The sequence below is a fragment of the Loxodonta africana genome, chromosome 15, assembly GCF_030014295.1.
Source record: "Loxodonta africana isolate mLoxAfr1 chromosome 15, mLoxAfr1.hap2, whole genome shotgun sequence".
In the NCBI taxonomy this organism is placed as follows: Eukaryota; Metazoa; Chordata; class Mammalia; order Proboscidea; family Elephantidae; genus Loxodonta; species Loxodonta africana.
The window spans coordinates 54,734,773-54,762,464 of record NC_087356.1 but is presented as its reverse complement, the minus strand read 5'-3'; the positions used below and the strand labels follow the sequence as shown (position 1 = coordinate 54,762,464).

The 27,692-nt window shown below is 39.7% G+C and overlaps 1 protein-coding gene across 2 annotated transcripts in view; it reads left to right on the top strand.

Annotated features, from left to right (window-relative positions):
* The window catches only part of APLP2 (amyloid beta precursor like protein 2), an 86,743-nt gene that overhangs the window by 33,747 nt on the left and 25,304 nt on the right, over nt 1–27,692 (top strand). For both annotated transcript variants that reach the window (XM_010597125.3, XM_010597124.3), the window contains exons 2-3: nt 14,509–14,682; nt 15,532–15,655. In XM_010597125.3, coding sequence (XP_010595427.1) covers nt 14,509–14,682; nt 15,532–15,655 — 298 coding nt within the window. The remainder of the gene's footprint in view (nt 1–14,508; nt 14,683–15,531; nt 15,656–27,692) is intronic.

The window sequence follows — 27,692 nt, the reverse complement described above, 5'->3', positions numbered from 1 at the left end:
CCTCACCACAGGCCAGAGAGGAGTAGGTATTTTAGTGGTCCTGCTTCACAGATGAAGAAATTTAAAGCCTGATCATAGTAGTAGCCGCCAACACTGGAAGAGCTCCTTCTTTGCGTCAAGTACTGTCAGGAACTTTGTATGTATTCACTCATTTAAATCTCAGAATAACACTATGATGTGTAGGCACCATCCAGACCAAAACCAGACCTGCTGCCATTGAGTTGATTCCCACTCCTAGAACCCTGTAGGACAGAGTAGAACTGCCCTATACTGTTTCCAAAGAGTGACTGGTGAATTCATACTGCCGACCTTTTGGTTAGCAGCTGAGCTCTTAACCACTGTGTCACCAGGGCTCCTATAGTTGTCATCATTTCATAGATGAGCAATCTAGACTCAGGTTAGCTGACCTGCCAGACATGACATAGTGCATCATTGATGGTACCTCTTAAAGAGCCCTGGTGGTACAAACGGTTAAGGTTGGCAGCTTGAACCCACCCAGCGGCTCCAAGGGAGAAAGATCTGCTCATCTGCTCCCATAAAGATTACAGCCAAGAAAATCCTATGGGGCTGTTCTGCAGTGTCATATAGGGTCTCTGTGAGTTGAAATCAACTCGCTGGTACCTAACAACAACAACTTAGAGCCACCACGTCATGCTCTACCTCTGAGGTAAGTGGTGTAATCAACAGAAGGCTAGTGGATGGCCAAAGCTGTCCCTAGTGCTTCTGTATCCCTGGAAATTGGTTTTTTAGAATTCCTGTTTTACTATGGGGAATTGAAAAGGAAACTGTAACGATCCCATCTTGGAATTTTAGGTTTATGAACCACCTATTTGACATAAAAATATCTTATGTATTTTTAAGTAACATCCCTTATAAAAGATTCTTAGTGCTCATCTCAGAGACACATACTGAAATATAGACCTCGGTTGAATCTTGGTACTTGGATCCTTACCAGTGTGATCCAGATGGACAGATTACCATGTTCCTATAAAAAGCCTGAGAGTCTAAACCATTTTCAGTTTTGGAAATGATACCTCATTTATACTTATAAAGCAGGGGCTATTTGTATAAATTACTGTTTATTAAATAATGCCTAATAGGTGGTGTATGTCAGTGGGGGAATGATGCTCTTGGTGTTCTCCCCCAAACCTAATTCACTAGTCCCTAATTAGAATTAAGTTCAAAAGTAAAAAAAAAAAAAAGGCCAAGTATTTCCAAGTTGGTGTAATGCAAGCTGTCACTTTTAAGAATAGGTTTTCTCAGTTTGCTGCTAAAACCAGAAAATGCTTAACAAGAATCCTGCCATCTTATTAAATGGTGGGTTGAAATGCTTGAAGCTTGGATTTTTTTTGTTGTTTGTTTTTAAACTCAAATCTTCACCACTCTGCTGTGGAAGAAGACACTCTAAAGGCTCTAAAGTGACCTTTTTGACTGTGAAACAAAAGTGGAATTTCTTTATATATTAGGCTATGGGTCAGAATTGTTATGTTGTTATTAGGTGCTGTTGAGTTGATTCCGACTCATAGTGACCCTATGCACAACAGAAAGAAACACTGCCTGGTCCTGCACAATCCTCACAATTGTTGCCATGCTTGAGCCCATTGTTGCAGTCACTGTCAGTCCATCTTGTTGAGGGTTTTCCTCTTTTTTTGCTGACCCTTTACCAAGCATGATGTCCTCCAGGGATTGATCCTTCTTGATAACATGTCCAAAGTATGTGAGACATAGTCTTGCCATCCTTTCTTCTAAGGAACTTTCTGGTTGTACTTCTTCCAAGACAGATTTGTTCATCCTTTTGACAGTCCATGGTATATTCAATACTTTTCGCCAACACCGCAATTCAAAGGCTTCAGTTCTTCGGTCCTCCTTATTCATTTCCAGTTTTCACAATTGCGTATATTGCATATGAGGCGATTGAAAACACCATGGCCTGGGTCAGGCGCACCTTAGTCCTCAAGGGGACGTCTTTGCTTTTCAATACTTTAAAGAGGTCATTTGCAGCCAGTTTGCCCAGTGCAGTGCACCTTTTGATTTCTTGACTGCTGCGTCCATGGGTGTTGATTGTGGATCCAAGTAAAATGAAATGATTGACAGCCTCAGTCTTTTCTCCGTTCGTCATGATGTTGCTTATTGGTCCAGTTGTGAAGATTTTTGTTTTGTTTATGTTGGGGTGTAATCCATACTGAAGGCCGTGGTCTTTGATCTTGAGGAAGTGCTTCAAGTCCTCTTCACTTTCAGCAAGCTAGTTTGTCATCTGCATAATGCAGGTTGTTAATGAGCCTTTCTCCCATCCTGATGCCCCATTCTTCTTCTCATAGTCCAGCTTCTTGGATTATTTGCTCAGCATACAAATTGAATAGGTATGGTGAAAGGATACAACCCTGGCCGCACACCTTTCCTAACTTTAAACCATGCAGTATCCCACTGTACTGTTAGAACAACTGCCTCTTGACCCATGTACAGATTCCTCATGAGCACAATTACATGTTCTGGAATTCCCATTCTCTGCAATGTTATCCGTAATTTGTTATGATCCACACAATTGAATACCTTAGCATAGTCAAGAAAACACAGGTTAACATCTTTCTGGTATTCTCAGCTTTCAGCCAGGATCCATCTCACATCAGCAACGGTATCCCTGGTTCCGCGTCCTCCTCTAAATCTGGCTTGAATTTCTGGTAGTTCCTGTCGATATACTGCTGCAGCTGCTTTTGAATGATCTTCAGCAAAACTTTGCTTGTGTGTGATATTAATGATATTGTTTGATAATTTCCACATTCGTTTGGATCACCTTTCTTGGGTATAGGCATAAGTATGGATCTCTTCCAGTCGATTGGCCAGGTAGCTGTCTTCCAAATTTCTTGGCATAGATGAGTAAGCACTTCCAGTGCCGCATTCATTTGTTGAAACATGTCAGTTGGTATTCTGTCAATTCCTGGAGCTTTTTTTTCCTGCCAGTGCCTTTAGTGCAGCTTGGACTTTTTCCTACAGTACCATCGATTCCTGATTGTATAGTACCTCCTGAAATGGTCAAACATCAACCAATTCTTTTTGGTATAGTGACTCTGTGTATTCCTTCCATCTTCTTTTGATGCTTCCCTGCGTTGTCTAATATTTTCCCTGTAGAATCCTTCACTATTGCAACTTGAGGCTTGAATTTTTCTTCAGTTCTTTCAGCTTGAGAAATGCCGAGCATGTTCTTCCCTTTTGGTATTCTATCTCCAGGTCTTTGCACATGTCATCATACGACTTTGTTGTCTCTAGACGCCCTTTGAAATCTTCTGTTCACGTCTTCTACTTCATCATTTTTTCCTTTTGCTTTAGCTACTTGATGCTCAAGAGCAAGTTTCAGAGTCTCTTCTGACATCCATTTAGGTCTTTTCTTTCTCTCCTGTCTTTTTAATGACCTCTTGCTTTCTTCATGTATGATGTCCTTTATGTCATTCCACAACTTGTCTGGTCTTCTGTCATTGGTGTTCAGTTGGTCAAATCTGTTCTTGAGATGGTCTCTAAGTTCAGGTGGAATATACTCAAGGTCATACTTTGGCTCTCGTCGACTTGCTCTAATTTTCTTCAGTTTCACTTTGAACTTTCCTATGGGTAATTGATGGTCTGATCTGCACTCGGCCCCTGGCCTTGTTCTGACTAATGATATTGAGCTTTTCCATCATCTCTTTCCACAAATGTAGTCAGTTTGATTTCTTTATATTCAATCTGGCAAGGTCCATGTATATAGTTACTGTTTATGTTGGTGAAAAAAGGTATTTGCAATGAAGAAGTTGTTGGTCTTGCAAAATTTCTGTCGTGTGATTTCCAGCATTGTTTCTGTCACCAAGGCTGTATTTTCCAACTACTCATCTTTCTTCTTTTGTTTCCAGCTTCTGCATACCAATCACCAGTAATTATCGATGCATCTTGATAGCATGTTCCATCAATTTCAGAGTGCAGAAGTTGGTAAAAATCTTCAATTTCTTCATCTTTGGCTTTAGTGGTCGGTGTGTAAATTTGGATAATATTTGTATTAACTGGTCTCCCTTGTAGGCGTATGGATATTATCCTATCACTGACAGGGTTGTACTTCAGGATAGATCTTGAGTTGTTTTTTTTTTTATGATGAATGTAATGCCGTTCCTCTTCAAGTTGTCATTCCTGGCATAGTAGACCATATGATTGTCCAATTCAAAATGGCTAATACCAGTCCATTTCAGCTCACTAATACCTAGGATATCAGTCTTTATGAGTTCCATTTCATTTCTGACGATTTCCAATTTTCCTAGGTTCATTCTTTGTACATTCTGTGTTCCAATTATTAAATGGATGTTTGCGGCAGTTTCTTCTTATTTTGAGTCGTGCCACGCCAGCAAATGAAGGCCTCGAAAGCTTGACTCCATCCACATCACTAAGGTCGACTCTACCGTGAGTTGGCAGCGCTTCCCCAATTGTATTTTGAGTGTCTTCCAACCTGGGGGGGCACATCTTCCGGCACTATATCAGCAAGTGTTCTGCTGCTTTTCATAACATTTTCACTGGCTAATTATTTTCAGAATTAGACCGCCATGTACTTCTTCCTTGCCTATGTTACCCTGGAAGCCCAGCTGAAACCTGTCTGCCATGGGGGACCCTGCTGGTATTTGAATACTGGTGGCATAGCTGCCAGCATCACAGCAACGTGCAGGCCCACACAGTACAACAAACTGACAGATGTGTGGGGACAGAATTGTCACAGTCCTCCAATTATAAAAAAAAAAAAAAAATAGACAAATAAAATTTAATATTTGTACACATTGGGTTCTGCTACAATAGAATGTGTCCCTGTGTTCAGCCTGACATGTTACGTTTTTCAGGTACTGGGCCTTCGCCGATTATCCTTACAAATTGCCTTATCGAATGCACTTTTTCTTTTCTGATAGATTTTACTCAAGATTGACACCATTAAACCTAGATTCAAATCCAGGCAGAATTTGAACAGGATGGGGGGCGGGGGAACCAAAGTTTTTATTTTGAACTAATCTTAAACTTAAATAAAAAGTTGCAAACATATAATGGCACACCCCTATTCCACCCGCTGCTTTCCTGAATGTTAATGCCTTGCATAATAATCATAGTACAGTGATCAAAGCTAGAAGGTTAACATAGGTATAGTGCTGTTAACTGAATTATGGACCTTGTTCAAATAATTGCACCAGGTTTTCCACCAGTGTCCTTTTACTGTTCCAGTATCCTATCCAGGATCTCCCATTGCATTTGTTATTTCTCTTTAGTCTTTTCCAGACTGTAGCAATCCCTCAGTCTTTCATGACCAGTACTGGTAAATATCTTACTGCATGGTGGTCACTTGGTTAAAGTGGTGGCTGACAGGTTTCTCCAATGTGAAGTAGTTGTTTTCCCTTTTGTAGTTAATAAATGTCTTGGGAGGAGGGACCGTGAAACTGCTAAGAGTAGGATTTTACTCACTTTGTTCAGTTAAGCCCCTTGAGCATTTGATGATGGTTTATGGGCATAGATGTAAATCATTTCAATTTTCACTAAGTGCCGCTCAGTACTCAAACAGGAATGAAACAGTTACGTGATGTTTGTATCTATTAGTAGATTGTCAGTTTACTTTTTTTTTTTTTAAAGGCCTTTGAGTAAGTGTGCTGTGTCTGTTGATAATACTAGCTTGCAGGTGGCTACTCAGTGCTACAAAGGCACTCTTCAGTATTTATTACAACTAGAACCATGTGGATGTGATTTGTCAGCATGAAGCTTGAACACTTAAGTGTGGGTAATGCAGGGCCTTTCCATCCAAGGGAAACCCTGGTGGTGTAGTGGTTAAGTGCTACAGCTGTTACCCAAAGGGTTGGCGGTTCGAATCCGCCAGGCGCTCCTTGGAAACTCTATGGGGCAGTTCTACTCTGTCCTATAGGGCGGAAATCGACTCAGTGGCGCTGGGTTTGGTTTGGTTTTGGTCCCATCCAAGGAAACTTTCAGTAATGGAATCAAATGTTCCCCTTTGGAGGGTGCTCCTCTCATGCAGGCACTTTCTCAGTCCCTGGAGCCAAATGTGATTCTGGACAATAGCTTACGCGAGGGAAGAAATAACGGAGCTTGGATATTTTCTTTGGATTGGGAGGCTTGTATTAGTTCTGAGCAGCTTTGTGCAAGGAGTTAAGTCTTACTGTGCCTCAGGAATTGAATCCCCTAAAGCAATGATTGAAGACACTGATTTAAATTAGTTTCCGATTTAGATTTATTTATAGTTACATATTTATTTATTGCTCTAAGCTATTTCAGGTTTTCAACCAAGTTATTAGAGGCACTTTTTACCAAGTTGAATTTCTGTCCTTGGATAGCTAAACTCTTTTCCCCAAGCCAAACTAATAAAATGGAATTTCTTATTAAGAATGAATTATTAAATAAAATGGAAGCACAGGGCTAGGGAAACAATTGATGCAGTTTGTCTGCAAAGCCTTAAAAGTGTTGCAGTGTCCATAGATCACAAGGACTGGCTTAAGTGCCAAAACATGGGGCATTAATTTGCTTTTTGAGAGGATTCCAGAGTCACAGGATATCAGAAGTGCTGACTTGGCAGTGAAATCTCATTTGTAACATGTTAGATGAGGAAACAGATTGATTTATATATTGGCATAATGGATCAAGGCAGTGCATACTTAAGAAAATGGAGAGCGTGTTAAATAAAAGCATTTTCAAAGTAGAGAAGCGTAAACATTACAGAAAACATCATCCTATTGTGTTCTACGTAAGGTTGGGGTATGTTTGATTAGCCGATTCTTAGACATGGTCCACAGGGCTTTTTATATTTCCGATGATACCTTCTTGGGAGTCTTTCACGACCACAAGGATTAATCTTTCTGAACTCAGAGCTGAATTACTACAGTGTATTAGCTGTCTGGAATGATTCCAGTTAGTCTCCTTTTCCTGGTAGTAACTGATGTGAGGATCTGCTGCTGCTTCTTAGCTACCTCTCCCCGTTGCTTTAACCTCTGGTATTTTACATTCTCTTTAGGGAGGGTAATGCTAACCATCTCAGCACAAAGATCAAGTGCACTTACCACTGATGTATTGACCTCAGTGGTTGACCTGTAAACTGAACATTTATACAGTTGGAACTCTTGTGGTCTTTATCAGCCAGTAACCATAATGGGTGGCATGTGGAACATAATCTTTGGTGCTGATAAAAGGCTGCCTGCACTAAAATGGACCACTCTAGGGCTGTGGCTGGGGTGAGCTCACACTAACTGATGCTGTTTTTTTACTTGTTTTCTTTTGTTGAATTTGGGGAATAAATTTTACCCCCTGTACTTTTGAAAGATGAGATGCTACATCAGAAATCCTATTTGTTTCATGTTGTGGTGTGTTATCGAGTCAATTCTGACTCATACCAACCCTATATGACAGACTAAAAAAACCCACTGCCGATATGACAGACTAGAACTGCCCTATTAGGTTTCCTAGGCCATAATCTTCATGGGAGCAGATCCCCAGGTCTTTACCCCACACAGAAAGATCGATTTGAACCACCGACATTTGATTATCAGCCAAGCACTTAACTACTGTGCCATCAGGGCTCCTTACTTGTTTCGTACCTGCGTTTAATGTTAAAATATACAAGGCCATTAAAAAAAACAAACAAACCCAAACCACACCTGTTGCCGTTAAGTCGATTTCGACTCATAGCGACCCTGTAAGTCAAAGTAGAACTGCTCCAAAGGGTGTCCAAAGAGTGACTGGTAGATTCCAACTGCTGACCTTTTGGTTAGCCGTCAGCCTCTTAACCACTGCGCCACCAGGGGTCTATACAAGGTCATAGAATTTAAGAAATATTGCTCAAAATCTTTTGGATTTGACTGTGGCGTTCCTTTATAACAGATCTAGGAAACACCTTCTGTCTTAGGCTGGGTTCTCTGGAGAAGCAAAACCAGTGAAGTGTATATACATATGTATATATATAGAGAGAGGTTTATCTCAAGGAAATGGCTCAAGTGGTTGTGGGGGCTGACAAGTCCCAAGTCCGTGAGTCAGGCATCAGGCTGGAGGTTTCTCCTGACTCATATAGATGCAGGTGCTAACGAACCCAATATCAGGAGATCTCATGGGCTGTGGAGACTTATGAACCTGAAGATCAGTAGGCAGTACGGTAGGCCATTGGCTCAAGTCCCAGGAACCGGAGGTCGGATGACACCAAGCTGGATGCAGGATCTAGAGTGAGCATAAGCCCGCTAGCATTACCAGAGCATCCACATATATTGGATGCAGGCCGCACGACCCAGAAAACTCCCCTAGATCCCATGTTGGAGGTGCTTACATTATATCACAAAATGGAGGATAACTGTTGTTGTTAGGTGCCATCAAGTCGGTTCCTACTCATAGTGACCCTGTGTACCACAGAACAAAACACTGCCCAGTCCTGCGGCATCCTTACAATCATTGTTACGCTTGAACCCACTGTTGCAGCCACTGTGTCAGTCTGTCTCGTTGAGGGTCTTCCTCTTTTCCGGTGACCCTGTACTTTACCAAGCATAACGTCCTTCTCCAGGGACTGTTCCCTCCTGACAACATGTCCAAAGTATGTCAGACCCAGTCTCACCATCCTTGAGGATAACTACATCATTACATAACTGCCAAACCAGTGAGTATCATGGCCCAGCCAAGTTTACACACAACCATCACACTTTCCTCCTATCTTTCAGTTTGGCTTCTCACATATTTATCATATCTTCCCAGATTTTTGTCGTTTATCTTTGTCTGGGCTTCTGAAGTAGGAAGCAGAGTATTTGGGGAGAGCACTGGTCTCGGTATGTAAAAATGTCCCTGGAATTTTCCTTGCCTTTATCTCTTTGTGTACTCATCTATATATACTTATTTTCCTCTTTGTCATAATTCATTTTTAGCCATAGTCTAGGGAGTGCTCAAAAGCATGCTCTAAGAATGCCCGTTTTACACATATCTTGAGTTCAGTGTGAGAATTGTTGAGCATATTTGTCTTGTTGTGTGTCCTTTATACCCTTTAATAATTTGTTTGACATAAACACCATTAGGGTATTACCTGTAGAAAAGTGTGTGTTTCTTTCTCTTTGGGGGAGACAGAATTTCACATCAGTTTGTAGCTTTATATGCAATTACACTGAAGGTATAGGACCTGCCCTCTTCTGTTAACAATTGCTTATTTGTTACAGTAGGACTGTAATCAATTCTGGAAACCCTGGTGGCGTAGTGGTTAAGTGCTACAGCAGCTAACCAAAGGGTTGGCAGCTCAGATCCACCAGGCGCTCCACGGAAACTCTATGGGGCAGTTCTACTCTGTCCGCTGTGAGTCTGAATCGACTCGACGGCGCTGGGTTTGGTTTTTTGGGTATAATCAGTTCTAGCTAATAAAGTTGCTAATTGTTTTCGCCATTGGATTTAATTGAGGTGTTTTTCAACCCTGACTGATCTTCACAACATTCTAATGCCAAATTAGCTTTTTCCCAAGTTATCCTACAATGTTTGCTCTTCCTTATCTTTTGGTAGTAGGAAGGAGGCTAATTTTAATAAGTACCTAAGTAAAACATGTAGAGCGAGTGGTAAATTTGTCCTGGAAAAAGATCATAATGTATTAAAAAATCAAGTGTAAGCTTATATACTTTGGGGCTCTGGTCTTAGGTACGTATATATCATTGTTACATCTTCTTGTTGAATTTGTCCTTTTATCATTAACCAGTTTTGACTTAAAGTCTATTTTGTCTGATACCAAAATTGCCACTGTGGCTCTCTTTGGTTTACTCTTTGCATGGGGTATTGTTTTTCCATCCTTTCATTATCAACTTGTGTCTTCAGGCCTAAGATACATCTTTTGTAGACAACATATAGTTGGATCATACATGTTTATCCATTCTGCCAGTTTCTGCCCTTTGATTAGAGCGTTTAGTCAATTTACTTTCACGGGTATTACTTGGTAAGAAAGGACTTACTCTGTTTTGCTTTTTGTGTGTTATACCCTCTTTGCCCTTCATTTCCTCAAGTACTGCCAACATTTGTGTTTTCTTGATTTTCTCTTTTTTGTGTGTAGTGAATCATTTTGGTTCTCTTCTTCCCTTTCGTGTGTATTTTTTTATTATTAAAATATTGTGTTTTCCATGAACGTTTACACAGCAAATCAGTTTCCCATTTAACTTTTTTGAGATAGTTTCTTGGTGGTTACCATGAGGATTACATTTAACATTTCACTTTATAACAATCTAGTTTAAATTGATAGCAGCTTACCTTCAGTAACTTACAAACACTTTATTCCTATATCATTCCTCCCTCTCTGTTTATGTTGTTTTCAACTATTACATCTTTATATATTTTGTGCCCTGTTACATAAATTTATACTAATTTTTATGCATAAAGCCCGAAGGGCTTAACAACTAGAATTAATAACCACAAATACCGTAAAACTGACCCTTATACTTGCCATGAAATTAGCTTTAATGGGGTCCCCCCCCCTTTCTATGTATGGCTGTCTTTTGCTTTGTATCTGAAGGACTTTCTTTAGCATTTCTCATAGGGCAGGTCTGATGGTAACATACTCCCTCAGCATTTATCTGGGAGTGTTCTGATTTCACTTGTGTGCATGAAGGACATTTTTGCTAGATAAAGTATTTTTGGTTGATACTTCTGTTCCTTCAGCACTTTAAATATATCATTCCACTGCCTTCTGGTCTCCACGATTTCTAAGGAGAAATTGGCACTTAATCTTATTGAGGATCCTTTGTACATTACTGTTTCTTTCTCTCTTGCCGCTTGCAGGATTGTGTCTTTATCTTCAGTTTTTGAGAGCTCGATTATAGGGTGTTGATCTCTTTGAGTTTCTCCTACTTGGGGTTCGTTGAGCTTCTTGGATTTATAAATTCATACCGTTCGTCAGACTTGGAAAGTTCTTGGCCATGATTTTTTCAATTTTTTTGTGTGCCTTTCTCTTCTTTCAGGATTCTTATGATTCGTGTGTTAGTTTGCTTGATGGTGTCCTACGTTTCTATTGCTGTGCTCAGCAGCCTTGAACCTTCTTGTTGCTGTTCAGATTCCGTAATTGCAGTGACCTTCCTCTCTAGTTTGCATATTCTTCTGCCAGCTCAAATCTGTTGTTAAGTTCTTCTACTGAGTTTTTTGTCTGTTTTTGTATCTTTTAGTACTAATATTTCTGTTTAGTTTCTTATATTGTCTGTCTCATTGTTTATATTCTTGTTTTGTTTATGCATCACTTTCCTGATTTCCTTTAATTTTTAATTGGTGCTTTCGTCTAGTTCTTTGAACTTGTGTGATATTGTTGCATTATATTCTTCCAATCTGTTCATTATCTGTATTTCCATAGAGATGATTTCTCTCCACTTATCTTATTTTTTTGACTGGGCTGTCATGTCTGGTTTCTTCCTGTACCTTGTGATTTTTTTTGTTGTTGAATCCAGGATATTAGGATAGTACAGTGTGTCAGCTTTCTCAATTTCCCCATATACTTGGTGCTTTTTTTAAAGCACTAATTTCTGGAAGAAACCCAGAGGCAGGCACAGCCTTCAGACTTTGCTTGTCACTCCATTGCCCTGACAGACCTCTTATTCAGGCCAAACAAAGGCTTCAGTCCTTTAGCAGCTCCCTGACTAATCAGAAAACACTGATCAGTGCACCTTCAGGCAGGCACAGCCTATCCTTGCTCTCTGCTCCCTTCCTGTCTCTCTGAGGGCTTTGACTGAGGCCGTGGTGAGGTCTCAATCCTTCAAGTGGTACCCGGACTGGTCAGAGCATATATCCTGAACATTCCTCCAGATCTGTCCTGTTTACCTTGGAGCTAGAGATTGGGGCCCCTCTTAGTGTATAGGAGATTATGCATTGGCTGGGTCTGCAGCTCCACTGCAACCCATCTGTCTGCTGCACCAGGACAAGGAGGTTTGGGGACAGTGGAGTGATTTTCCTGCTGTCTGAAATTTGTCTGTCTTTTTTCAGTTTGCAGCTCATTGCTGCTGTCTCTTGCCTTCCTTGTCAGGTTCTTACAGGGTCGAGTACAGATTTCTAGTTTCGTTTCTTGGTGTTCTCGTGGGAGGGTTGGGATTCTAGACCTGCTCACACCACTGTTTTCCCAGCACCCTAAATGTAAGTTCCTGATTAGAAGGATTATGGAGTCCATCAGCACAGATAGTGAGAGTTGTATACATTTTCCATTTATTTTAAAAGTCAATCTATCCATTCTTGCTAACAGAAAAACCGTTTCATGTTTATGTATTTTTTAAACAGAACAACACAGTAGACCATACAATTTAGCCCCCCAGGTTTAACATTTTAGAAAGGTGTTTACTTTTTATTTTGAAGTAATTTTTGTTAGGGTATACTACAAAACTCCATTTTAGCTGTAACCGTTAATACTGGCACATTAGTAGATGAGAGATACCTGTGTGTGTTTAGTGCTTAGTACTTTGCCAGAGTCATACTGTCGTAATACCTAAATGCTATTTCCCACCTATAATTTGTGAGCTAAGATCTGTTCATCAAAGAAGGGGATGCCAGCCGAAGAAAGACTTTATGGCACAGTTGATTATTTTTATTCAACAGGAGATAAAATTGTTCATGAAATCCCTTGTAGTGTTCTGTTTCCATGATCACATATTGAGTAATGAGAGCCAGACCTGACTGTTACCTTCCTCATTGCTCATGTTATCCATCACCAAGTCCTACCTATTTTACTCTCTGTATTGTCTTGTGTCCTTTGTCCCACCATACCACCTTAGTTAGCCCAAGCTCCTATTATCTCTCTTTCTTTGATTCTGCAGCCCCAGATTCCTGAGCCATTTCCCAGCATATACTCGTTTCCCTTCAGTTTGTTCTTCACTCTGCAACCAGAGAAAGAATCAGAGCTGCATTTTAGGAGTACTAACTTAATGTTTAAGACCTTTCAACAGCATCCAGTCATAAAGACCAAAACTCTTTGTTGGTGTGCTGTATTTGGTGTGGTCTTCTCCCCTTATGTGCTCATCCAGCCTTCTCTTCCCACTCCCCCCCTCAAAATCTGCCTTCCCTCCACATGTGAAGAGTAAAGCTCTGCTCAGGTGTTTTACTCTGCAGGAATCTTCCCTGATCACCTTACCCAAGACTAGATCAGGTTCCTTTTTCATTTGCTCTTCCAACACTGTGTTCTTTTCTGTCTTACAATGTCTCGGAATGAGATTACACTTCTTTTTTTTTTTTTTGGTATGATTGTTGATTCCTGCAGTAGACCGTAAGCACCCGTGAGAGCAGGGGCCATAAGTTTTTGTTTTTTTTTTTTTAATTGTGCTTTAAGTGAAAGTTTACAGTGCAAATTAGTTTCTCATTCAAAAATTTATTCACAGATTGTTTTGTGACATTGGTTGCAATCCCCGCAATGTGTAAACACTTTCCCGTTCCACCCCAGGTTCCCTGTGTACGTTTTGTCCAGTTTTCCTGTCTTTCCTGCCTTGTCGTCTTTGCTTTTGGGCAGGTGTTGCCCATTTGGTCTTGAATACTTGACTGAACTAAGGAGCACATTCCTCATGTGTGTTATTGTTTGCTTTGGGCCTGTCTAATCTTGGCTGAAAGGTAGACTTTGGGAGTGGCTTCAGTTCTGAGTTAGCAGGGTGTCTGGAGACCATAGTTTTGGGGTTTCTCCACTCTATCAGACCAGTAAGTCTGGTCTTTTCTGTGAATTTGAATTTTGTTCTATGTTTTTCTCCTTCGCTGTCCGGGACCCTGTATTGTGATCCCTGTCAGAGTGGTCAGTGGTGGTAGCTGGGCACCATCTAGTTCTTCTGGGCTTAGGCTGGTGGAGGCTGTGGTTCATGTTGTCCATTAATCCTCTAGACTAATGTTATCCTCATGTCTTTGGTTTTCTTCATTTTGTTTTGCTGCAGACAGGACATCTAGATATATCTTAGATGGCTACTCGCAAGCTTTTAAGTCCCCAGATGCTACTCACCAAAACAGAATGTAGAACATTTTCTTTATAAACCGTATTCTGCCAGTTGACCTAGATGTACCCCGAGACTATGGTCCCAAGCCCTTAGCCCCAGTGACTTGGTCCGTCAAGGTGTTTGGATGTATCTAGGAAGCTTCTGTGACTTTGTCTTGGAGATACTGTAAGTTTTTGCTCACCGTTGTGTCCTAAGCATATAGCAGATTGCTTTGTAAAGTAATAGTTGCTTAATAAAAATTTACTGTGTGAATGAAGTAAAATTACTGGAACTTCAGCCATTTAATTTATGATTTTTCTGTGTTAATGGATGAAAGGTAGATTTGCTTGAATTAGAGTAAACTGAAATCAGGTATAATAAAAAATTAAAACATCCCAGATTTCCCATTGATCTTTCACTTCCATCATTTTTTATTCTGGCCCAGCTCCTAGGAAAAGGATTTGCTTCTGAAGATAAAAATAATAAAATAATGAAGATTTTAAAAAGATAAATTCTACTGTCAAAAACTACTGTATGAGCGTACTGTTGTACCGGATTTTTTGGAGTAAACCAGGAATTTTTTCCCCTTTCACAGGCTCTTGCAGCCAATGCTGGAACAGGGTTTGCTGTTGCTGAGCCTCAGATTGCCGTGTTCTGTGGGAAGTTAAACATGCACGTCAACATTCAGACTGGGAAGTGGGAACCTGACCCAGTGGGCTCAGAGAGCTGCTTTGAGACAAAAGAAGAAGTTCTTCAGTACTGTCAGGAGGTAAGAGTGTTGCCTGGAAGTTGGACCACTTTTTGTCTGGGCTGGGGTTGAACCTGTTTTCCTCAGGTGGATAGCCTGTCATTTTCTTTTGACCTAAGGCCAAGTTGCTAATGACCAGAGTGCCAGGCCTTTTGTTTTTAAACATACCGTATAATTGAGACTTCTGGAATCTCAACTGGGAGCTCTCAGTTCTTTCAGGAAGCTTGGCAAGTACAGCCTAGTTATCTTGCCTACCTACCCTTCATGGGAAGATGTGAATCAACGCATGCGATATGCATAGTTGGTTTTCTCCTTGCTGATAGAAAGCTACCAGTTTTATAAATGATGATCTCAGATATGATTCAACTTACCGTTGAGTCAAAACTTAATCTAGGAGAGGATATGATATATTTAACTTCTTACCAGTACTGGCATATGGGGGATGAAGTATTATTATATAGTTTCGTAAACAGACATTTTCTTAGGCTTGTCTCTTAAATGTTTTAGTTCACAGACTCACAGGAATTTACACTCTCCTACAAGTGAACTGGATATCTAAAGGATTTTTTTTTTTTTTTAGTTGAAAGCTTGCTGGCTTTGTGTGTCTTAAATGGAGATTCCTTCTTTTACTAGAATACATCAAAAATGTAGACATGTACTTATCAAAAGAAAACTAATAGTTACAGTATCTTTTTCCTTGGCCACTTGAATTGGAACTAGGAGTATTGGGGTGGAACTTTAGGGTTCATATAGGAGAAGGGTGGAGGCCAAGGAAACTTAGATACTCGTCTTTACCTGTGAGTAAATGCGCATCTGCAAATTCAGTTTATTGTGTGTATGTGTGTGGTGTGTGTGTTCTTTTTTTAACAGATGTATCCAGAGCTACAGATCACAAATGTTATGGAAGCAAACCAGCCAGTCAGTATTGAAAATTGGTGCCGGAGGGACAAAAAGCAGTGCAGGAGCCACATTGTTACACCTTTCAAGTGTCTGGGTGAGTGCTCCTTTGGAAGTGTTGGCTGCTTTTCTGGAAGTGGGTTCCCTCGTTTTGAAAAATGATTTTATTGTGGTAAAAAATATGTAACACAACAGTAGCCATTTTTTGTGGGGTACAATTTAATGACATTAATTGCGTTCAGCATGTTACGCATTCAGTCATCACAATTTATTTCCAGCAGTTTCCATCCACTCACACAGAACTCAGAACCCCTTAACCAGTAACTCCCTACTCCTCCCTGCCCCCAGCCCTGGTAACTAATGAACCTTGTCTTTTTACATTGGCCTGTTCTATATATGTCACTTAAGTGAGATCGTACAATATTCATCCTTTTGTGTCCAGCTTCTTTCACTCTGAATGTTTTCAAAGTTCATGCATGTCATAGCATGTATGAGAACTTCATTTTTCTTTACGGCTGAGTAACACTCCATTGTATTTTGTTTATCCGTCCGTCTGTCGATTGAAACTTGGGCTGTTTCCACCTTTTGGCTATTGTGAATAAATGCTGCAGTGGACACAGGTGTACAAATATCCATTTGAGTCTCTGTTTTGGGTCCCCCATTTTTAAATTTAATATTCTCTTGGCTCAGAGTGAAATATTTATATCTGTTGAGAGCTATGTGAGTTTATTGGGAAATTCTCTTTTGAATATTTACTTTTTCCTAGTGTTTACAGTTAACTGCTTTTAGGTGATTATTAACTCTGCCTCTCCGATCTTTGTCTTTTGAGGATAAGCCTTTTTCACCACATTGAATAAGAGTGCTAGCCTCAGAGCACTCCAGCGTTGCCCTCATATCAGTGGTTGGAAATGAGTGCTTTACACTGGTAGTAATGAGAGGCTCTGAAGCAGCCCCAGGGATAGAAACTTCCTTTTCCTTTACTTCACCCCACACACATTCGTTAGGTACCAAATGCTATATTATTAGGCAGACCAGAATTCTGATCCCTTTCGGGAGAAGGAAAAGTGACTCATCGCTGCCTGTGTCGTTGAGAGGTGTCATATCCTTTGGTACCTGCTGTTCTTCGGGAAGGGTGTGGGCCTGGTGAGGGTGTTTATGAGTCTGTGTAGCTGGTATTAACATTCGGAGCCAATTTGATTAAAGATGTACCTTTTTTTTTTAATATAATTTGTATTGTGCTTTAAGTGAAAGTTTACAAATCAAGTCAGTCTCTCACACAAAAACCCATATACACCTTGCTACACACTCCCAATTACTCTCCCCCTAATGAGACAGCCCATTCTCTCCCTCCACTCTCTTTTCGTGTCCATTTCGCCAGCTTCTAACCCCCTCCACCCTCTCATCTCCCCTTCAGGCAGGAGATGCCAACATAGTCTCAAGTGTCCACCTGATCCAAGAAGTTCACTCCTCACCAGCATCCCTCTCCAACCCATTGTCCAGTCCAACCCATGTCTGAAGAGTTGGCTTCGGAAATGGTTCCTGTCCTGGGCCAACAGAAGGTCTGGGGTCCATGACCACCAGGGTCCTTCTAGTCTCAGTCAGACCATTAAGTCTGGTCTTACGAGAATTTGGAGTCTGCACCCCACTGCTCTCCTGCTCCCTCAGGGGTTATCTGTTGTGCTCCCTGTCAGGGCAGTCATCGGTTGTAGCCGGATACCATCTAGTTCTTCTGGTCTCAGAATGATGTAGTTTCTGGTTCATGTGGCCTTTTCTGTCTCTTGGGCTCTTAATTGCCTGTGTCCTTGGTGTTCTTCATTCTCCTTTGATCCAGGTGGGTTGAGACCAATTGATACATCTTAGATAGCTGCTTGCTAGCATTTCAGGCCCCAGATGCCACTCTTCAAAGTGGGATGCAGAATGTTTTCTTAATAGATTTTATTATGCCAGTTGACTTAGATGTCCCCTGAAAGCATAGTCCCCAGATCCCTGCCCCTGCTACGCTGGCCTTCAGAGCATTCAGTTTATTCAGGAAACTTCTTTGCTTTTGGTTTAGTCCAATTGTGCTGACCTGCCCTGTATTGTGGGCTGTCTTTCCCTTCACCTAAAGTAGTTCTTATCTACTGTCTAATTAGTGAATTCCCCTCTCCCATCCTCCCTCCCTCCCCCCTCTTGTAACCATGAAAGAATGTTTTCTTCTCAGTTTAAACTGTTTCTCAAGTTCTTATAATAGTGGTCTTATACAATATTTGTCCTTTTGCAACTGACTAATTTCACTCAGCGTAATGCCTTCCAACTTCCTCCATGTTATGATTATTGATGCGTAGTATTCCATTGTGTGAATATACCATAATTTATCCATTCATCCGTTGATGGGCACCTTGGTGGCTTTCATCTTTTTGCTGTTGTAAACAGTGCTGCAGTAAACATGGGTGTGCATGTATCTGTTCGTGTAAAGGCTCTTATTTCTCTAGGATACATTCCAAGGAGTGGGATTGCTGGATCGTATGGTAGTTCTATTTCTAGGTTTTTAAGGAAGCGCCAAATCGATTTCCAAAGTGGTTGTACCATTTTACATTCTTACCAGCAGTATGTAAGTGTTCCAATCTCTCCACAGCCTCTCCCACATTTATTATTTTGTATTTTTTGGGTTAATGCCAGCCTTGTTGGAGTGAGATGAAATCTCATTGTAGCTTTGATCTGCATTTCTCTAGTGGCTAATGATCGTGAACATTTCCTCATATATCTGTTAGCTATCTGAATGTCTTCTTTAGTGAAGTGTCTATTCATATCTTTTGCCCGTTTATTTTTGGGTTATTTGTCTTTTTGCAGTTGACTTTTTGCAGTATCATGTAGATTTTAGAGATCAGGCACTGGTCAGACATGTCATAGCTAAAAACTTTTTCCCAGTCTGTAGGTAATCTTTTTACTCTTTTGGTGAAGTCTTTGGATGAGCATAGGTGTTTGATTTTTAGGAGCTCCTAGTTATCTAGTTTCTCTTGTTTATTCTTTGTAATGTTTTGTATACTGTTCATGCCATGTATTAGGGCTACTAAACTTGTCCCTATTTTTTCTGCCATGATCTTTATCGTTCTAAATTTTATGTTTAGGTCTTTGATCCATTTTAAGTTAGTTTTTGTGCATGGAGTGAGATATGGGTCTTGTTTCATTTTTTTGCACATGGATATCCAGTTATGACAGCACCATTTGTTAAAAAGACTGTCATTTCCCCATTTAACTGTTTGGGGTCTTTGTCATATATCAACTGCTCATATGTGGATGGATTTCTGTCTGGATTCTCAATTCTGTTCCATTGGTCCATGTATCTGTTGTTGTACCAGTACCAGGCTGTTCTGACTACAGTGGCAGTATAATAGGTTCTAAAATCAGGTAAAGAAAGGCCTCCCACTCTGTTCTTCTTTTTTAGTAATGCCTTATTTATCCGTGGCCTAATTCCCTTCCACATGAAGTTGGTGATTTGTTTCTCCATCTCATTAAAGAATCTCATTGGGATTTGGATCGGAATTGCATTAAATGTATAGATCGCTTTTGGTAGAATAGACATTTTTATAATGTTAAGTCTTCCTATCCACGAGCAAGGTATGTTCTTCCACTTATGTAAGTCTCTTTTGGTTTCTTGCAGAAGTGTACTGTAGTTTTCTTTGTATAAGTCTTTTACATCTCTGGTAAGATTTATTCCTAAGTATTTTATCTTCTTGGGGGCTACTATAAATAGCATTGATTTGGTGATTCCCTCTTTGATGTTCTTTCTGTTGGTGTAGAGGAATCCAACTGATTTTTGTATGTTTATCTTGTATCCCGATACTCTGCTGAACTCTTCTATTAGTTTCAGTAGTTTTCTGGAGGATTTCTTAGGGTTTTCTGTGTATAAGATCATGTCATCTGCAAATAGAGATACTTTTACTTCTTCCTTGCCAATTTGGATGCCCTTTATTTCTTTATCTAGTCTAATTGCTCTGGCTCGGACTTCCAGCACAATGTTGAGTAAGAGTGGTGATAAAGGGCATCCTTGTCTGGTTCCCCATCTCAGTGGGAATGCTTTCAGGCTCCCTCCATTTAGGGTGATGTTGGCTGTTGGCTTTGTATAAATGCCCTTTATTATGTTGAGAAATTTTCCTTCTATTCCTATTTTGCTGAGGGTTTTTATTGTGAATGAGTGTTGAACTTTGTCAAATACCTTTTCTGCCTCAATTGATAAAATCATGTGATTCTTGTCTTTTGTTTTATTTATGTGGTGGATTACATTAATTGTTTTTCTAATGTTGAACCATGCCTGCATACCTGGTGTGAATCCCACTTGGTCATGGCGAATTATTTTTTTGATACGTTGTTGAATTCTATTGGCTAGAATTTTGTGTTGAGGATTTTTGCATCTATGTTCCTGAGGGATATAGGTCTATAATTTTCTTTTGTTGTGGTGTCTTTACCTGGTTTTGGTATCAGGGATATGCTGGCTTCATAGAATGAGTTTGGGAGTACTCCGTCCTTTTCTGTGCTCTGGAATACCTTTAGTGGTAGTGATGTTAACTCTTCTCTGAAAGTTTGGTAGAAGTCTGCAGTGAAGCTGTCCGGGTTAGGGCTTTTTTTTTTGCTGGGAGTTTTTTGATTGCCTTTTCAATCTCTTCTTTTGCTGTGGGTCTATTTAGTTGTTCTACCTCTTTTTTAGTTTAGGTAGGTAGTGTGTTTCTAGGAATTCATCCATTTCTTCTAGGTTTTCCCCAAATTTGTTTGTGTGTAGTTTTTTATAGTAATCTGATATGATTCTTTTAATTTTAGTTGGGTCTGTTGTAATATTGCCCCTCTTGTTTCTTATCCGGGGTATTTGCTTCCTCTCCTGTTTTTCTTTTGTCAGTTTGGCCAGTGGCTTATCAATTTTGTTGATTTTTTTCAAAAAACCAGCTTTTGGTCTTGTTAATTCTTTCAATTATTTTTCTATTTTCTATTTCATTTAGTTCAGCTCTAATTTTTATTATTTGTTTTCTTCTGGTGTCTGTGGGTTTCTTTTGTTGCTCTCTTTCTATTTGTTCAAGTTGTAAGGATAATTCTTTGATTTTGGCCCTTTCTTCTTTTTGGATATGTGCATTTATTGATATAAATTGGCCTCTGAGCACTGCTTTTGGTGTGTTGAAAGGTTCTGACAGGAAGTGTTTTCACTCTCATTGGATTCTCTGAATTTCTTTATTCCATCGTTAATGTCTTCTCTAATCCAGTCTTTTTTGAGCAGGGTATTGTTCAGTTTCCAAGTGTTTGATTTCTTTTCCCGTTATTGATTTCCACTTTTATGGCCTTATGGTCAGAGAAGATGCTTTGTAATATTTCAGTGTTTTGGATTCTGCTAAGGCTTGCTTTATGACCTAATATGTGGTCTATTCTAGAGAATGTTCCATGTGCACTAGACAAGAAAGAATCGTTGGTTGCTGTTGGGTAGAGTGTTCTGTATTTGTCTACGAGGTCAAGTTGGTTGATTGTGGCATTTAGATCGTCCGTGTCTTTATTGAGCTTCTTTCTGGATGTCGTGTCCTTCACCGAAAGTGGTGTGTTGAAGTCTCCTCATATTATTGTGGAGCTGTCTATCTCACTTTTCAATGCCGATGGAGTTTATGTATCTTGTATCCCTGTCATTAAGATGTATCCTTTTATTACTCAGAAACAGAGCTGTTGCTTTGAATGCATAAGTAATGTATATATCCATCCTAACTGCGTATCACCTGACACTTTCCAATTATAGTCACATACCTGTAGCTTGCTGGGGTGTCAGGGTAGCACAAACAGTTAGTGGACTTGGCTGCTGACCAAAAAGCTGGCAGTTCAAGCCCATCTAGAGGTGCCTCAGAAAAAAGTCCTGGCAATCTACTTCCCCAAAAATCAGCCATTGAAAACTCTAAGGAGTATAGTCCTACTCTGATACACATGGGGTCACCATGAGTCATAATAGACTAGACAGGAACTGGTTTGGTTTTTCTTTTAGCTTATCTTGTAACCTGAGTGACTGAGGTACAGATTTGATTGGTCATAGAAGCCTAAAAGGGCAAAACAGTCAATTTTAGATTATCCATTATAGGGTTAACATAAATATAGCATTAGCATAGATATCCTGAGTAGTTCTAGCTGTGTTTATTTTTAGCCAATAATTTAACTTATTCCCCTACCTCCTTTCATGAAAACACTTCTTAGAACTGCAAACAGCAGCAAAATTGAATACATTGCTTTTCTTATTGTCACATGAAACAAGGATCTATGGCCACGTAACAGGAAAGAGCAGGACCTCAACAGCAGAAAATACTTAAAATATGTGGCAATTAGCCTTGTCGTAGAATTATTCAGTGGGGGAGGGGGAAACTATGTGTAACACAGTTTACTTGAAAATTGAGCATCTTGCGGTAGTGTGAAAGTTGTTAAAAATGTTATGTGATGTGGTTTAAGGGTGCTCCTCCATTCCACTGGGCTCTGAGGGATCTATGGGTCCGTTGGTTCTCTCAAATTTGCAACTGTAAGTAGAGCTACAGCTTGTTCTTAAGTATTTGTAGACAGTAGATAGTACTTGACATCAGTTCCTCTTTTGTATAGGTTTCTCCTTTTGCATCATTCTTACTAAAAGACTTTCCTTCTCCTCTTGTGTGTTCTGTATCACTTGATGGCTCCATCCTCACTTCCCCCAGCCCATATCTAAGCTTGAGACCTGGGAGACATTTTTGATTCCACTGTTTATCTTGCCACATTCAGTCCGCTTTCAGACCATCTTGATTTTTTTCCACACTTCCCCATCTGTGCACTGAGGCACCCCAGGGCCTTGCAGCAAACTCATAGGAGGATCACGTATGGGATATTTGTGGCTTTCAAGGGAAATATAGTGACATCTGTCAGACATCCCCAAACTGCTTGCCGGAGGTAGTTCAGTGTCAGTGTTAGATCACTCTGTTCTTTTTGATGACCTCATGTCATTGCAATGCTGGGTTTTCAGTAGTTCTTGTAGTCACACGCAAATATCACACAAATATCACTGTAGAAGAGGAAATGTGGATGATGGTATTCAGTCTCATTGCAAGGACGGAGAAGTTGTGTCCCATCTTTCAAGAGACGCTAGGTGTTAGGACACAAATACTTAATGAGTTATTTGGAACTACCTGCTTAACATTTAGATATTTCTACTTTTTGGCCATGAGTGTGACATGAAAAAGCTACTGAGACACTCAGGGTGCTGTAAACCAAGGAGGTTTGGGGACCTCTGGCTACCATGCTTCCTCTCCACCTGATCCCCACTGCTCTAGTTGAGCCTTCCGTCATTCCCTGCCTGGACCACGACAGCAGCCTCCATGCGTGCTTCTCTCAGCTCCTTTGTCCAAGGTTCTGCCCTCGATGATCTAAAATGAAGATCTAATTATGTCTCTCCTGTGCATAAACCCTGTAGTAGCTCTTCTTTGCCTAAAAGATAATGTTTAAGCTCCTTCCCATGGCTTAGCAACTCTCCATAATCTTGACCCTTGTCTAACTCTGCCCTCCTGTCTGCCACTCCCTGCTCTGTGCTTTACGCTTCGTCGGTGTTGAACATCTCGTGGTTCCAACCACATCATACCTTTTGGCTCTTGTTGTTTGGGATGCTTCTTTGTTCCTTACCATTCTAGCTCCCTTACCTCCTCCCCCGTACATACACATACTCATACTTACTGTTTCTCTCTCTGTCTCTGTCTCTCTACTGAGTTTTTTCCTGAATCATTTGGTAATACTTTGCAGATATAGTATCTTTATCTCTTAATATTTCTGTGTACATTTTCTAAAAACAAGGACATTTTCATATGTAACCATAGTACAGCCATCAAAATCAGGAAAATAACAAACCGATTGGATATCTGAGCTGCAGACTCTCTTCTGGTTTTGCCTGTTATTCCAACAATGGGCAGAATCCAACCAGGATCACGTATTGCATTTAATTAACTCTTTAGTCTTTAATTGTCTTTCATGATCAGTGTAAATTTCTTATGATCCTATGACTTACACATTTTTGAGGTAATATCACAGAAATAGTTCTTTGTTTCCCATTGCATCGTATTAGGAGTTGTGTGATGTCATTTTTTTCCATTACTGGTGATAAGTTTCATTACCTGTCTAAGATGGTATCTGCATCCATTTATTTATATCATATGGATTAACTGTCCAGTTGTGGCCAGTGGGAGCCCCTCTGTGCTTCATGTCCTCTTGACATGTTCTTGTCATTCTGTGAGAACTTCCTTACTTTCTGATGCAAAAAGATGCTCTAGGCTCATTCTGTATTTTTTCTACCCCATCCTATTTCTCCAAGAAGCCCTGGTTTTAATGGAGAATGGTAGTTAGAAACTAAGATCGGGTATTGAGTGTGCTTAGTGCTACTAGGCTATAATTGTTTCTAGGACCATTCAGCACACAAGCTAAGAATATACTTATACACACATGTATATATCTGTATCCATATTTTTATATCTATGTATGTAATATCTGTGTATATATATATATATACACACCTCCAGTTCTAGTCCCAACACCACAGGGTTATTCTAGCCTTTCCCCTTTCTATATTAGTAACTTCCTTCTCTGGTAGTGAGAAACCCAAGTCCCATTATCCTTAGTATACTAACTTACTTTCTCAATAGAATTGCATGCACTTTTTAAAAATAGTTTCCTTAAGATATAATTCATGTACCATACAATTTATTCATTTAAAGACTACAGTTCAATAGATTTTAGTATATTCACAGAATTATGCAATGGTACGTGATTCTTTTAACATATAAAGTATACTAAAAACTGATACAGTAAAAAGTGAGAGTCTTGTATATTTTACTTACCAGAGGTGACCATGACCATGATAAGTGTTTTCATACATGTGAAGATGAATACCATGCTTTGGAGTAAGGAGATGTTAGTCTGTGGTTGGCTTCAGGTCTTTGTGATGTCTACCCAACCCAAAGCATCGACAGGCTGGAGGAAGGGTGAGGGGTTGAGGAACTGGGGAGAAACAGGATAGGAATATGTTAGTATCAGTGTAATTCTCTTTTAAATGGATATTTAGCATATCGCCTCAAAATTAACTTTGTATCTTATGTTACAGTAATTGTCTCCTGTTAATCTGTAAAGAAATAAGTGAATAAATAGGATGATCAGTGTAGAACACAGTTGGTGTGATGTGAAAAAGCCAAACTGCTACCACTTTGGGGAAAGGGGTGCCTTACGTCTGATGTTTTAAGACTGGTCCTGTACTAAAAAGAGTGTTTTGTAAGCCCATGACTGTGTTTGGTTTTTTTGGGTGGGAATTTGGACAGAGTGTTACTGTGATTTAGAGATTACCAAAAAGATGTTCAAATTTAATTTCTACTTTAAAATCATAACTAGCCTCAGAAGCTTTGAGGTGCAGTCTTCAGCAACTGCGCAATGGCATCGTACAGCTCACTGGTCATTGCAGGTGTCCATTTGCAAGTACACCTTCTCAACTTATCCACTGTCTCATTATCCGACATTTCACATTTCCAACAATACTAAGAGTCTCCTGACTGTTTTTTGCATTAACAGCATACACTCTGGCAGTAACGAATGCCAAGATGTGAGTTGAGAGTAAAGGTGGCTTTGATGCTGAAGGTTGTGAGTCAGCTTGGCTGGGCCGTGATTCTCTGTGGTTTGGCAGTTACATAATAATGTAACTTGGCCATTATGTAATGATGTGGTCATCCTCCATTTCGTGATCTGATATGGTCATCTTCCATTTTCACATAACACTGATTTTATGTAACAACCTGGTCTTTGGAGAGCCTAACCATCTCAGTAAGTGAGGAGAAGGGTGTATTAGCTTTTGAATTCATTCTGCTACATAAATCGTCACCTGATTTCCATTGTGGACCCTGTGCAAGTTAAATGTTTATGCTGATGAGACTTAGTCTGTGTCTTTGATTATTCTCAGAGCCCTCTTTACCTCAGAGACATGCACTAGGGATGACCAGACCATTAGATCTCACCAGAGCTGCTTGTATTTGGTGGTCAGGTTGGTTCTCTTGGTTTGCTCTTATTACACGGGCTATTTTCTTCCACCGGTTACAGCTTCCAGGAGCACCATAAGTTGGCATGGTTTTCCTGTTGCAGCTGAAGAGTACTTTTGCAGTAGGTTTATTTATGCAAGTGGAATTTCAACAGCCCTGCAAAAGCTCTAAAACCTGGATGCCTGCTGTGGCACTCCTGGAGGGAGGTGGTTTGAAAAAAGTAAAAAGAACCATGGGGAATGGGTACAGGTTGAAGATAAGTCATAAACGCAGCTAAAATGAAATCCTGCAGGTTAAGGTTTGCTAAATTGCCATATTCATTGATCAGCTTGTTAAATTGAATAGCAAAACCGTATAGCTTTATATTTATCCAGTGACTGGGGAAATTGTGGTCATTATTTATGGTACTTCAATTGGATTAAATTGAGAATTGTTACAAACTTGGATATAAACTTGTAAAGTGAGACCAAACCACTTTCAATATTCTTCTGTAAAACAGAGTGATATTGATCTGCCTGGGTGACTTTTTTTCCCTAGAAGCTTCAGATAAATAATTGTAGCAAAGGCAGAAAGTAACAGTGAGGTGATAGAACTAATGCTGGGATTGAAATGTATTCTTCTTTTAGTTTACTTTTTTAAAAAAGAATTTATTTTTTAATAAAAAATTGGGGAAAAGCAAAACAAAATCATTTCCAGTTTGTGCGGTTAACCTTGGTTAACATTTTAATGCATGGACTAGATTGTTGGTTTTTTTTTTGAAATGTGAGTGTTTTTAAATTTTTCTCCACCCTAAATGGAGTCATATTACAAATGTCCTCCCCACCTTTTTTTAAAGATGATATACAGCAGCCCCCCCTTATCCACGGTTTCACTTTCCCCAGTTTCAGTTACCTGCGGTCACTGAAAATATTAAATGGAAAATTCCAGAAATAAACTATTCATAACTTCTAAATTGAGCGCCATTCCGAGTAGTGTGATTTGAAATCTCACGCTATCCCACCCAGGACACGAATCATCCCTTTGTCGAGTGTATCCATGCTGTATGCACTATCCACCCCTTGGTCACTCAGTAGCTGTCTCGATCATCAGATGACTGTCGTGGTATAGCAGTGCTGGTGTTTTACTTAATAATGAATGGCCCCCAAACACAAGAGTGGTGATGCTGACAGTTTAGATATGCCAAAGTTACTGTTAATCTCTTACTGTGCCTAATTTATAAATTAAACTTTATCATAAATATCTATGTGTGTGAAAAAACATAGTATATGTAGGGTTCAGTACTGTCTGCAGTTTCAGGCATCCACTGGGGGTCTTGAAATGTATTCTCTGTGGATAAGGGGGGATTCATCGAGCATCTGTGGTTAAGCACTCGGCTGCTAACCGGAAGATCAGCAGTTTGAACCTATCAGCCACCTCGGGGAAGAAAGATGTGGCAACCTGCTTCTGTAAAAATTACAGCTTTGGAAGCTCTGTGGGGCAGTTCTGCGCTGCCCTATATGGTCGTTATAAGTCAAAATCAACTTGAAGGCAGTGTGTTTGGTTTTGGTTTTTATGTGCTATTCTTAAAAGACTAATTTGGCCTTAAAAGAGTTAGCCAGGCTAAAGGAGGGAGGGGTTGGCTTATTTGGTGATTTTAAAATTACCAAACCATCATGAAAATTTTTACATGTTAAATATAGCCATAATTATGACCCCATGGTATTCCATTGTATATATGTGCTGTTATTAAACCAATTCCCTATTAATGGACATTTAGATGGGTTCTTGATTTTTTATATAAGTAACATTGTGGTGAGTATCTGTGATTGTTCACTTGCTTCCTTAGGATGTATGTGTAGAATTAGAATTGTTAAATCAAGGAGTACTCTTTTGTTTTTTAACTTTTCTAGTTTATTTTCTATTTCAGTACTATTCATTCTTTTTTTTTTTTTTTTTGGATTTTAAAAGTTAGGTGTGTTCATTGAATACCTGAAAATTGGTTGGCATTTAATTTTACAGTTTAGCATAAGAGTTAAGAATTACTTTATTAGAGTTCTGGCATTTTTCTTTTTAAATATTTTTATTTTAAATTCTGTAATGTTTCAAGCATACTAAAAAGATAAAATACAGTATCAT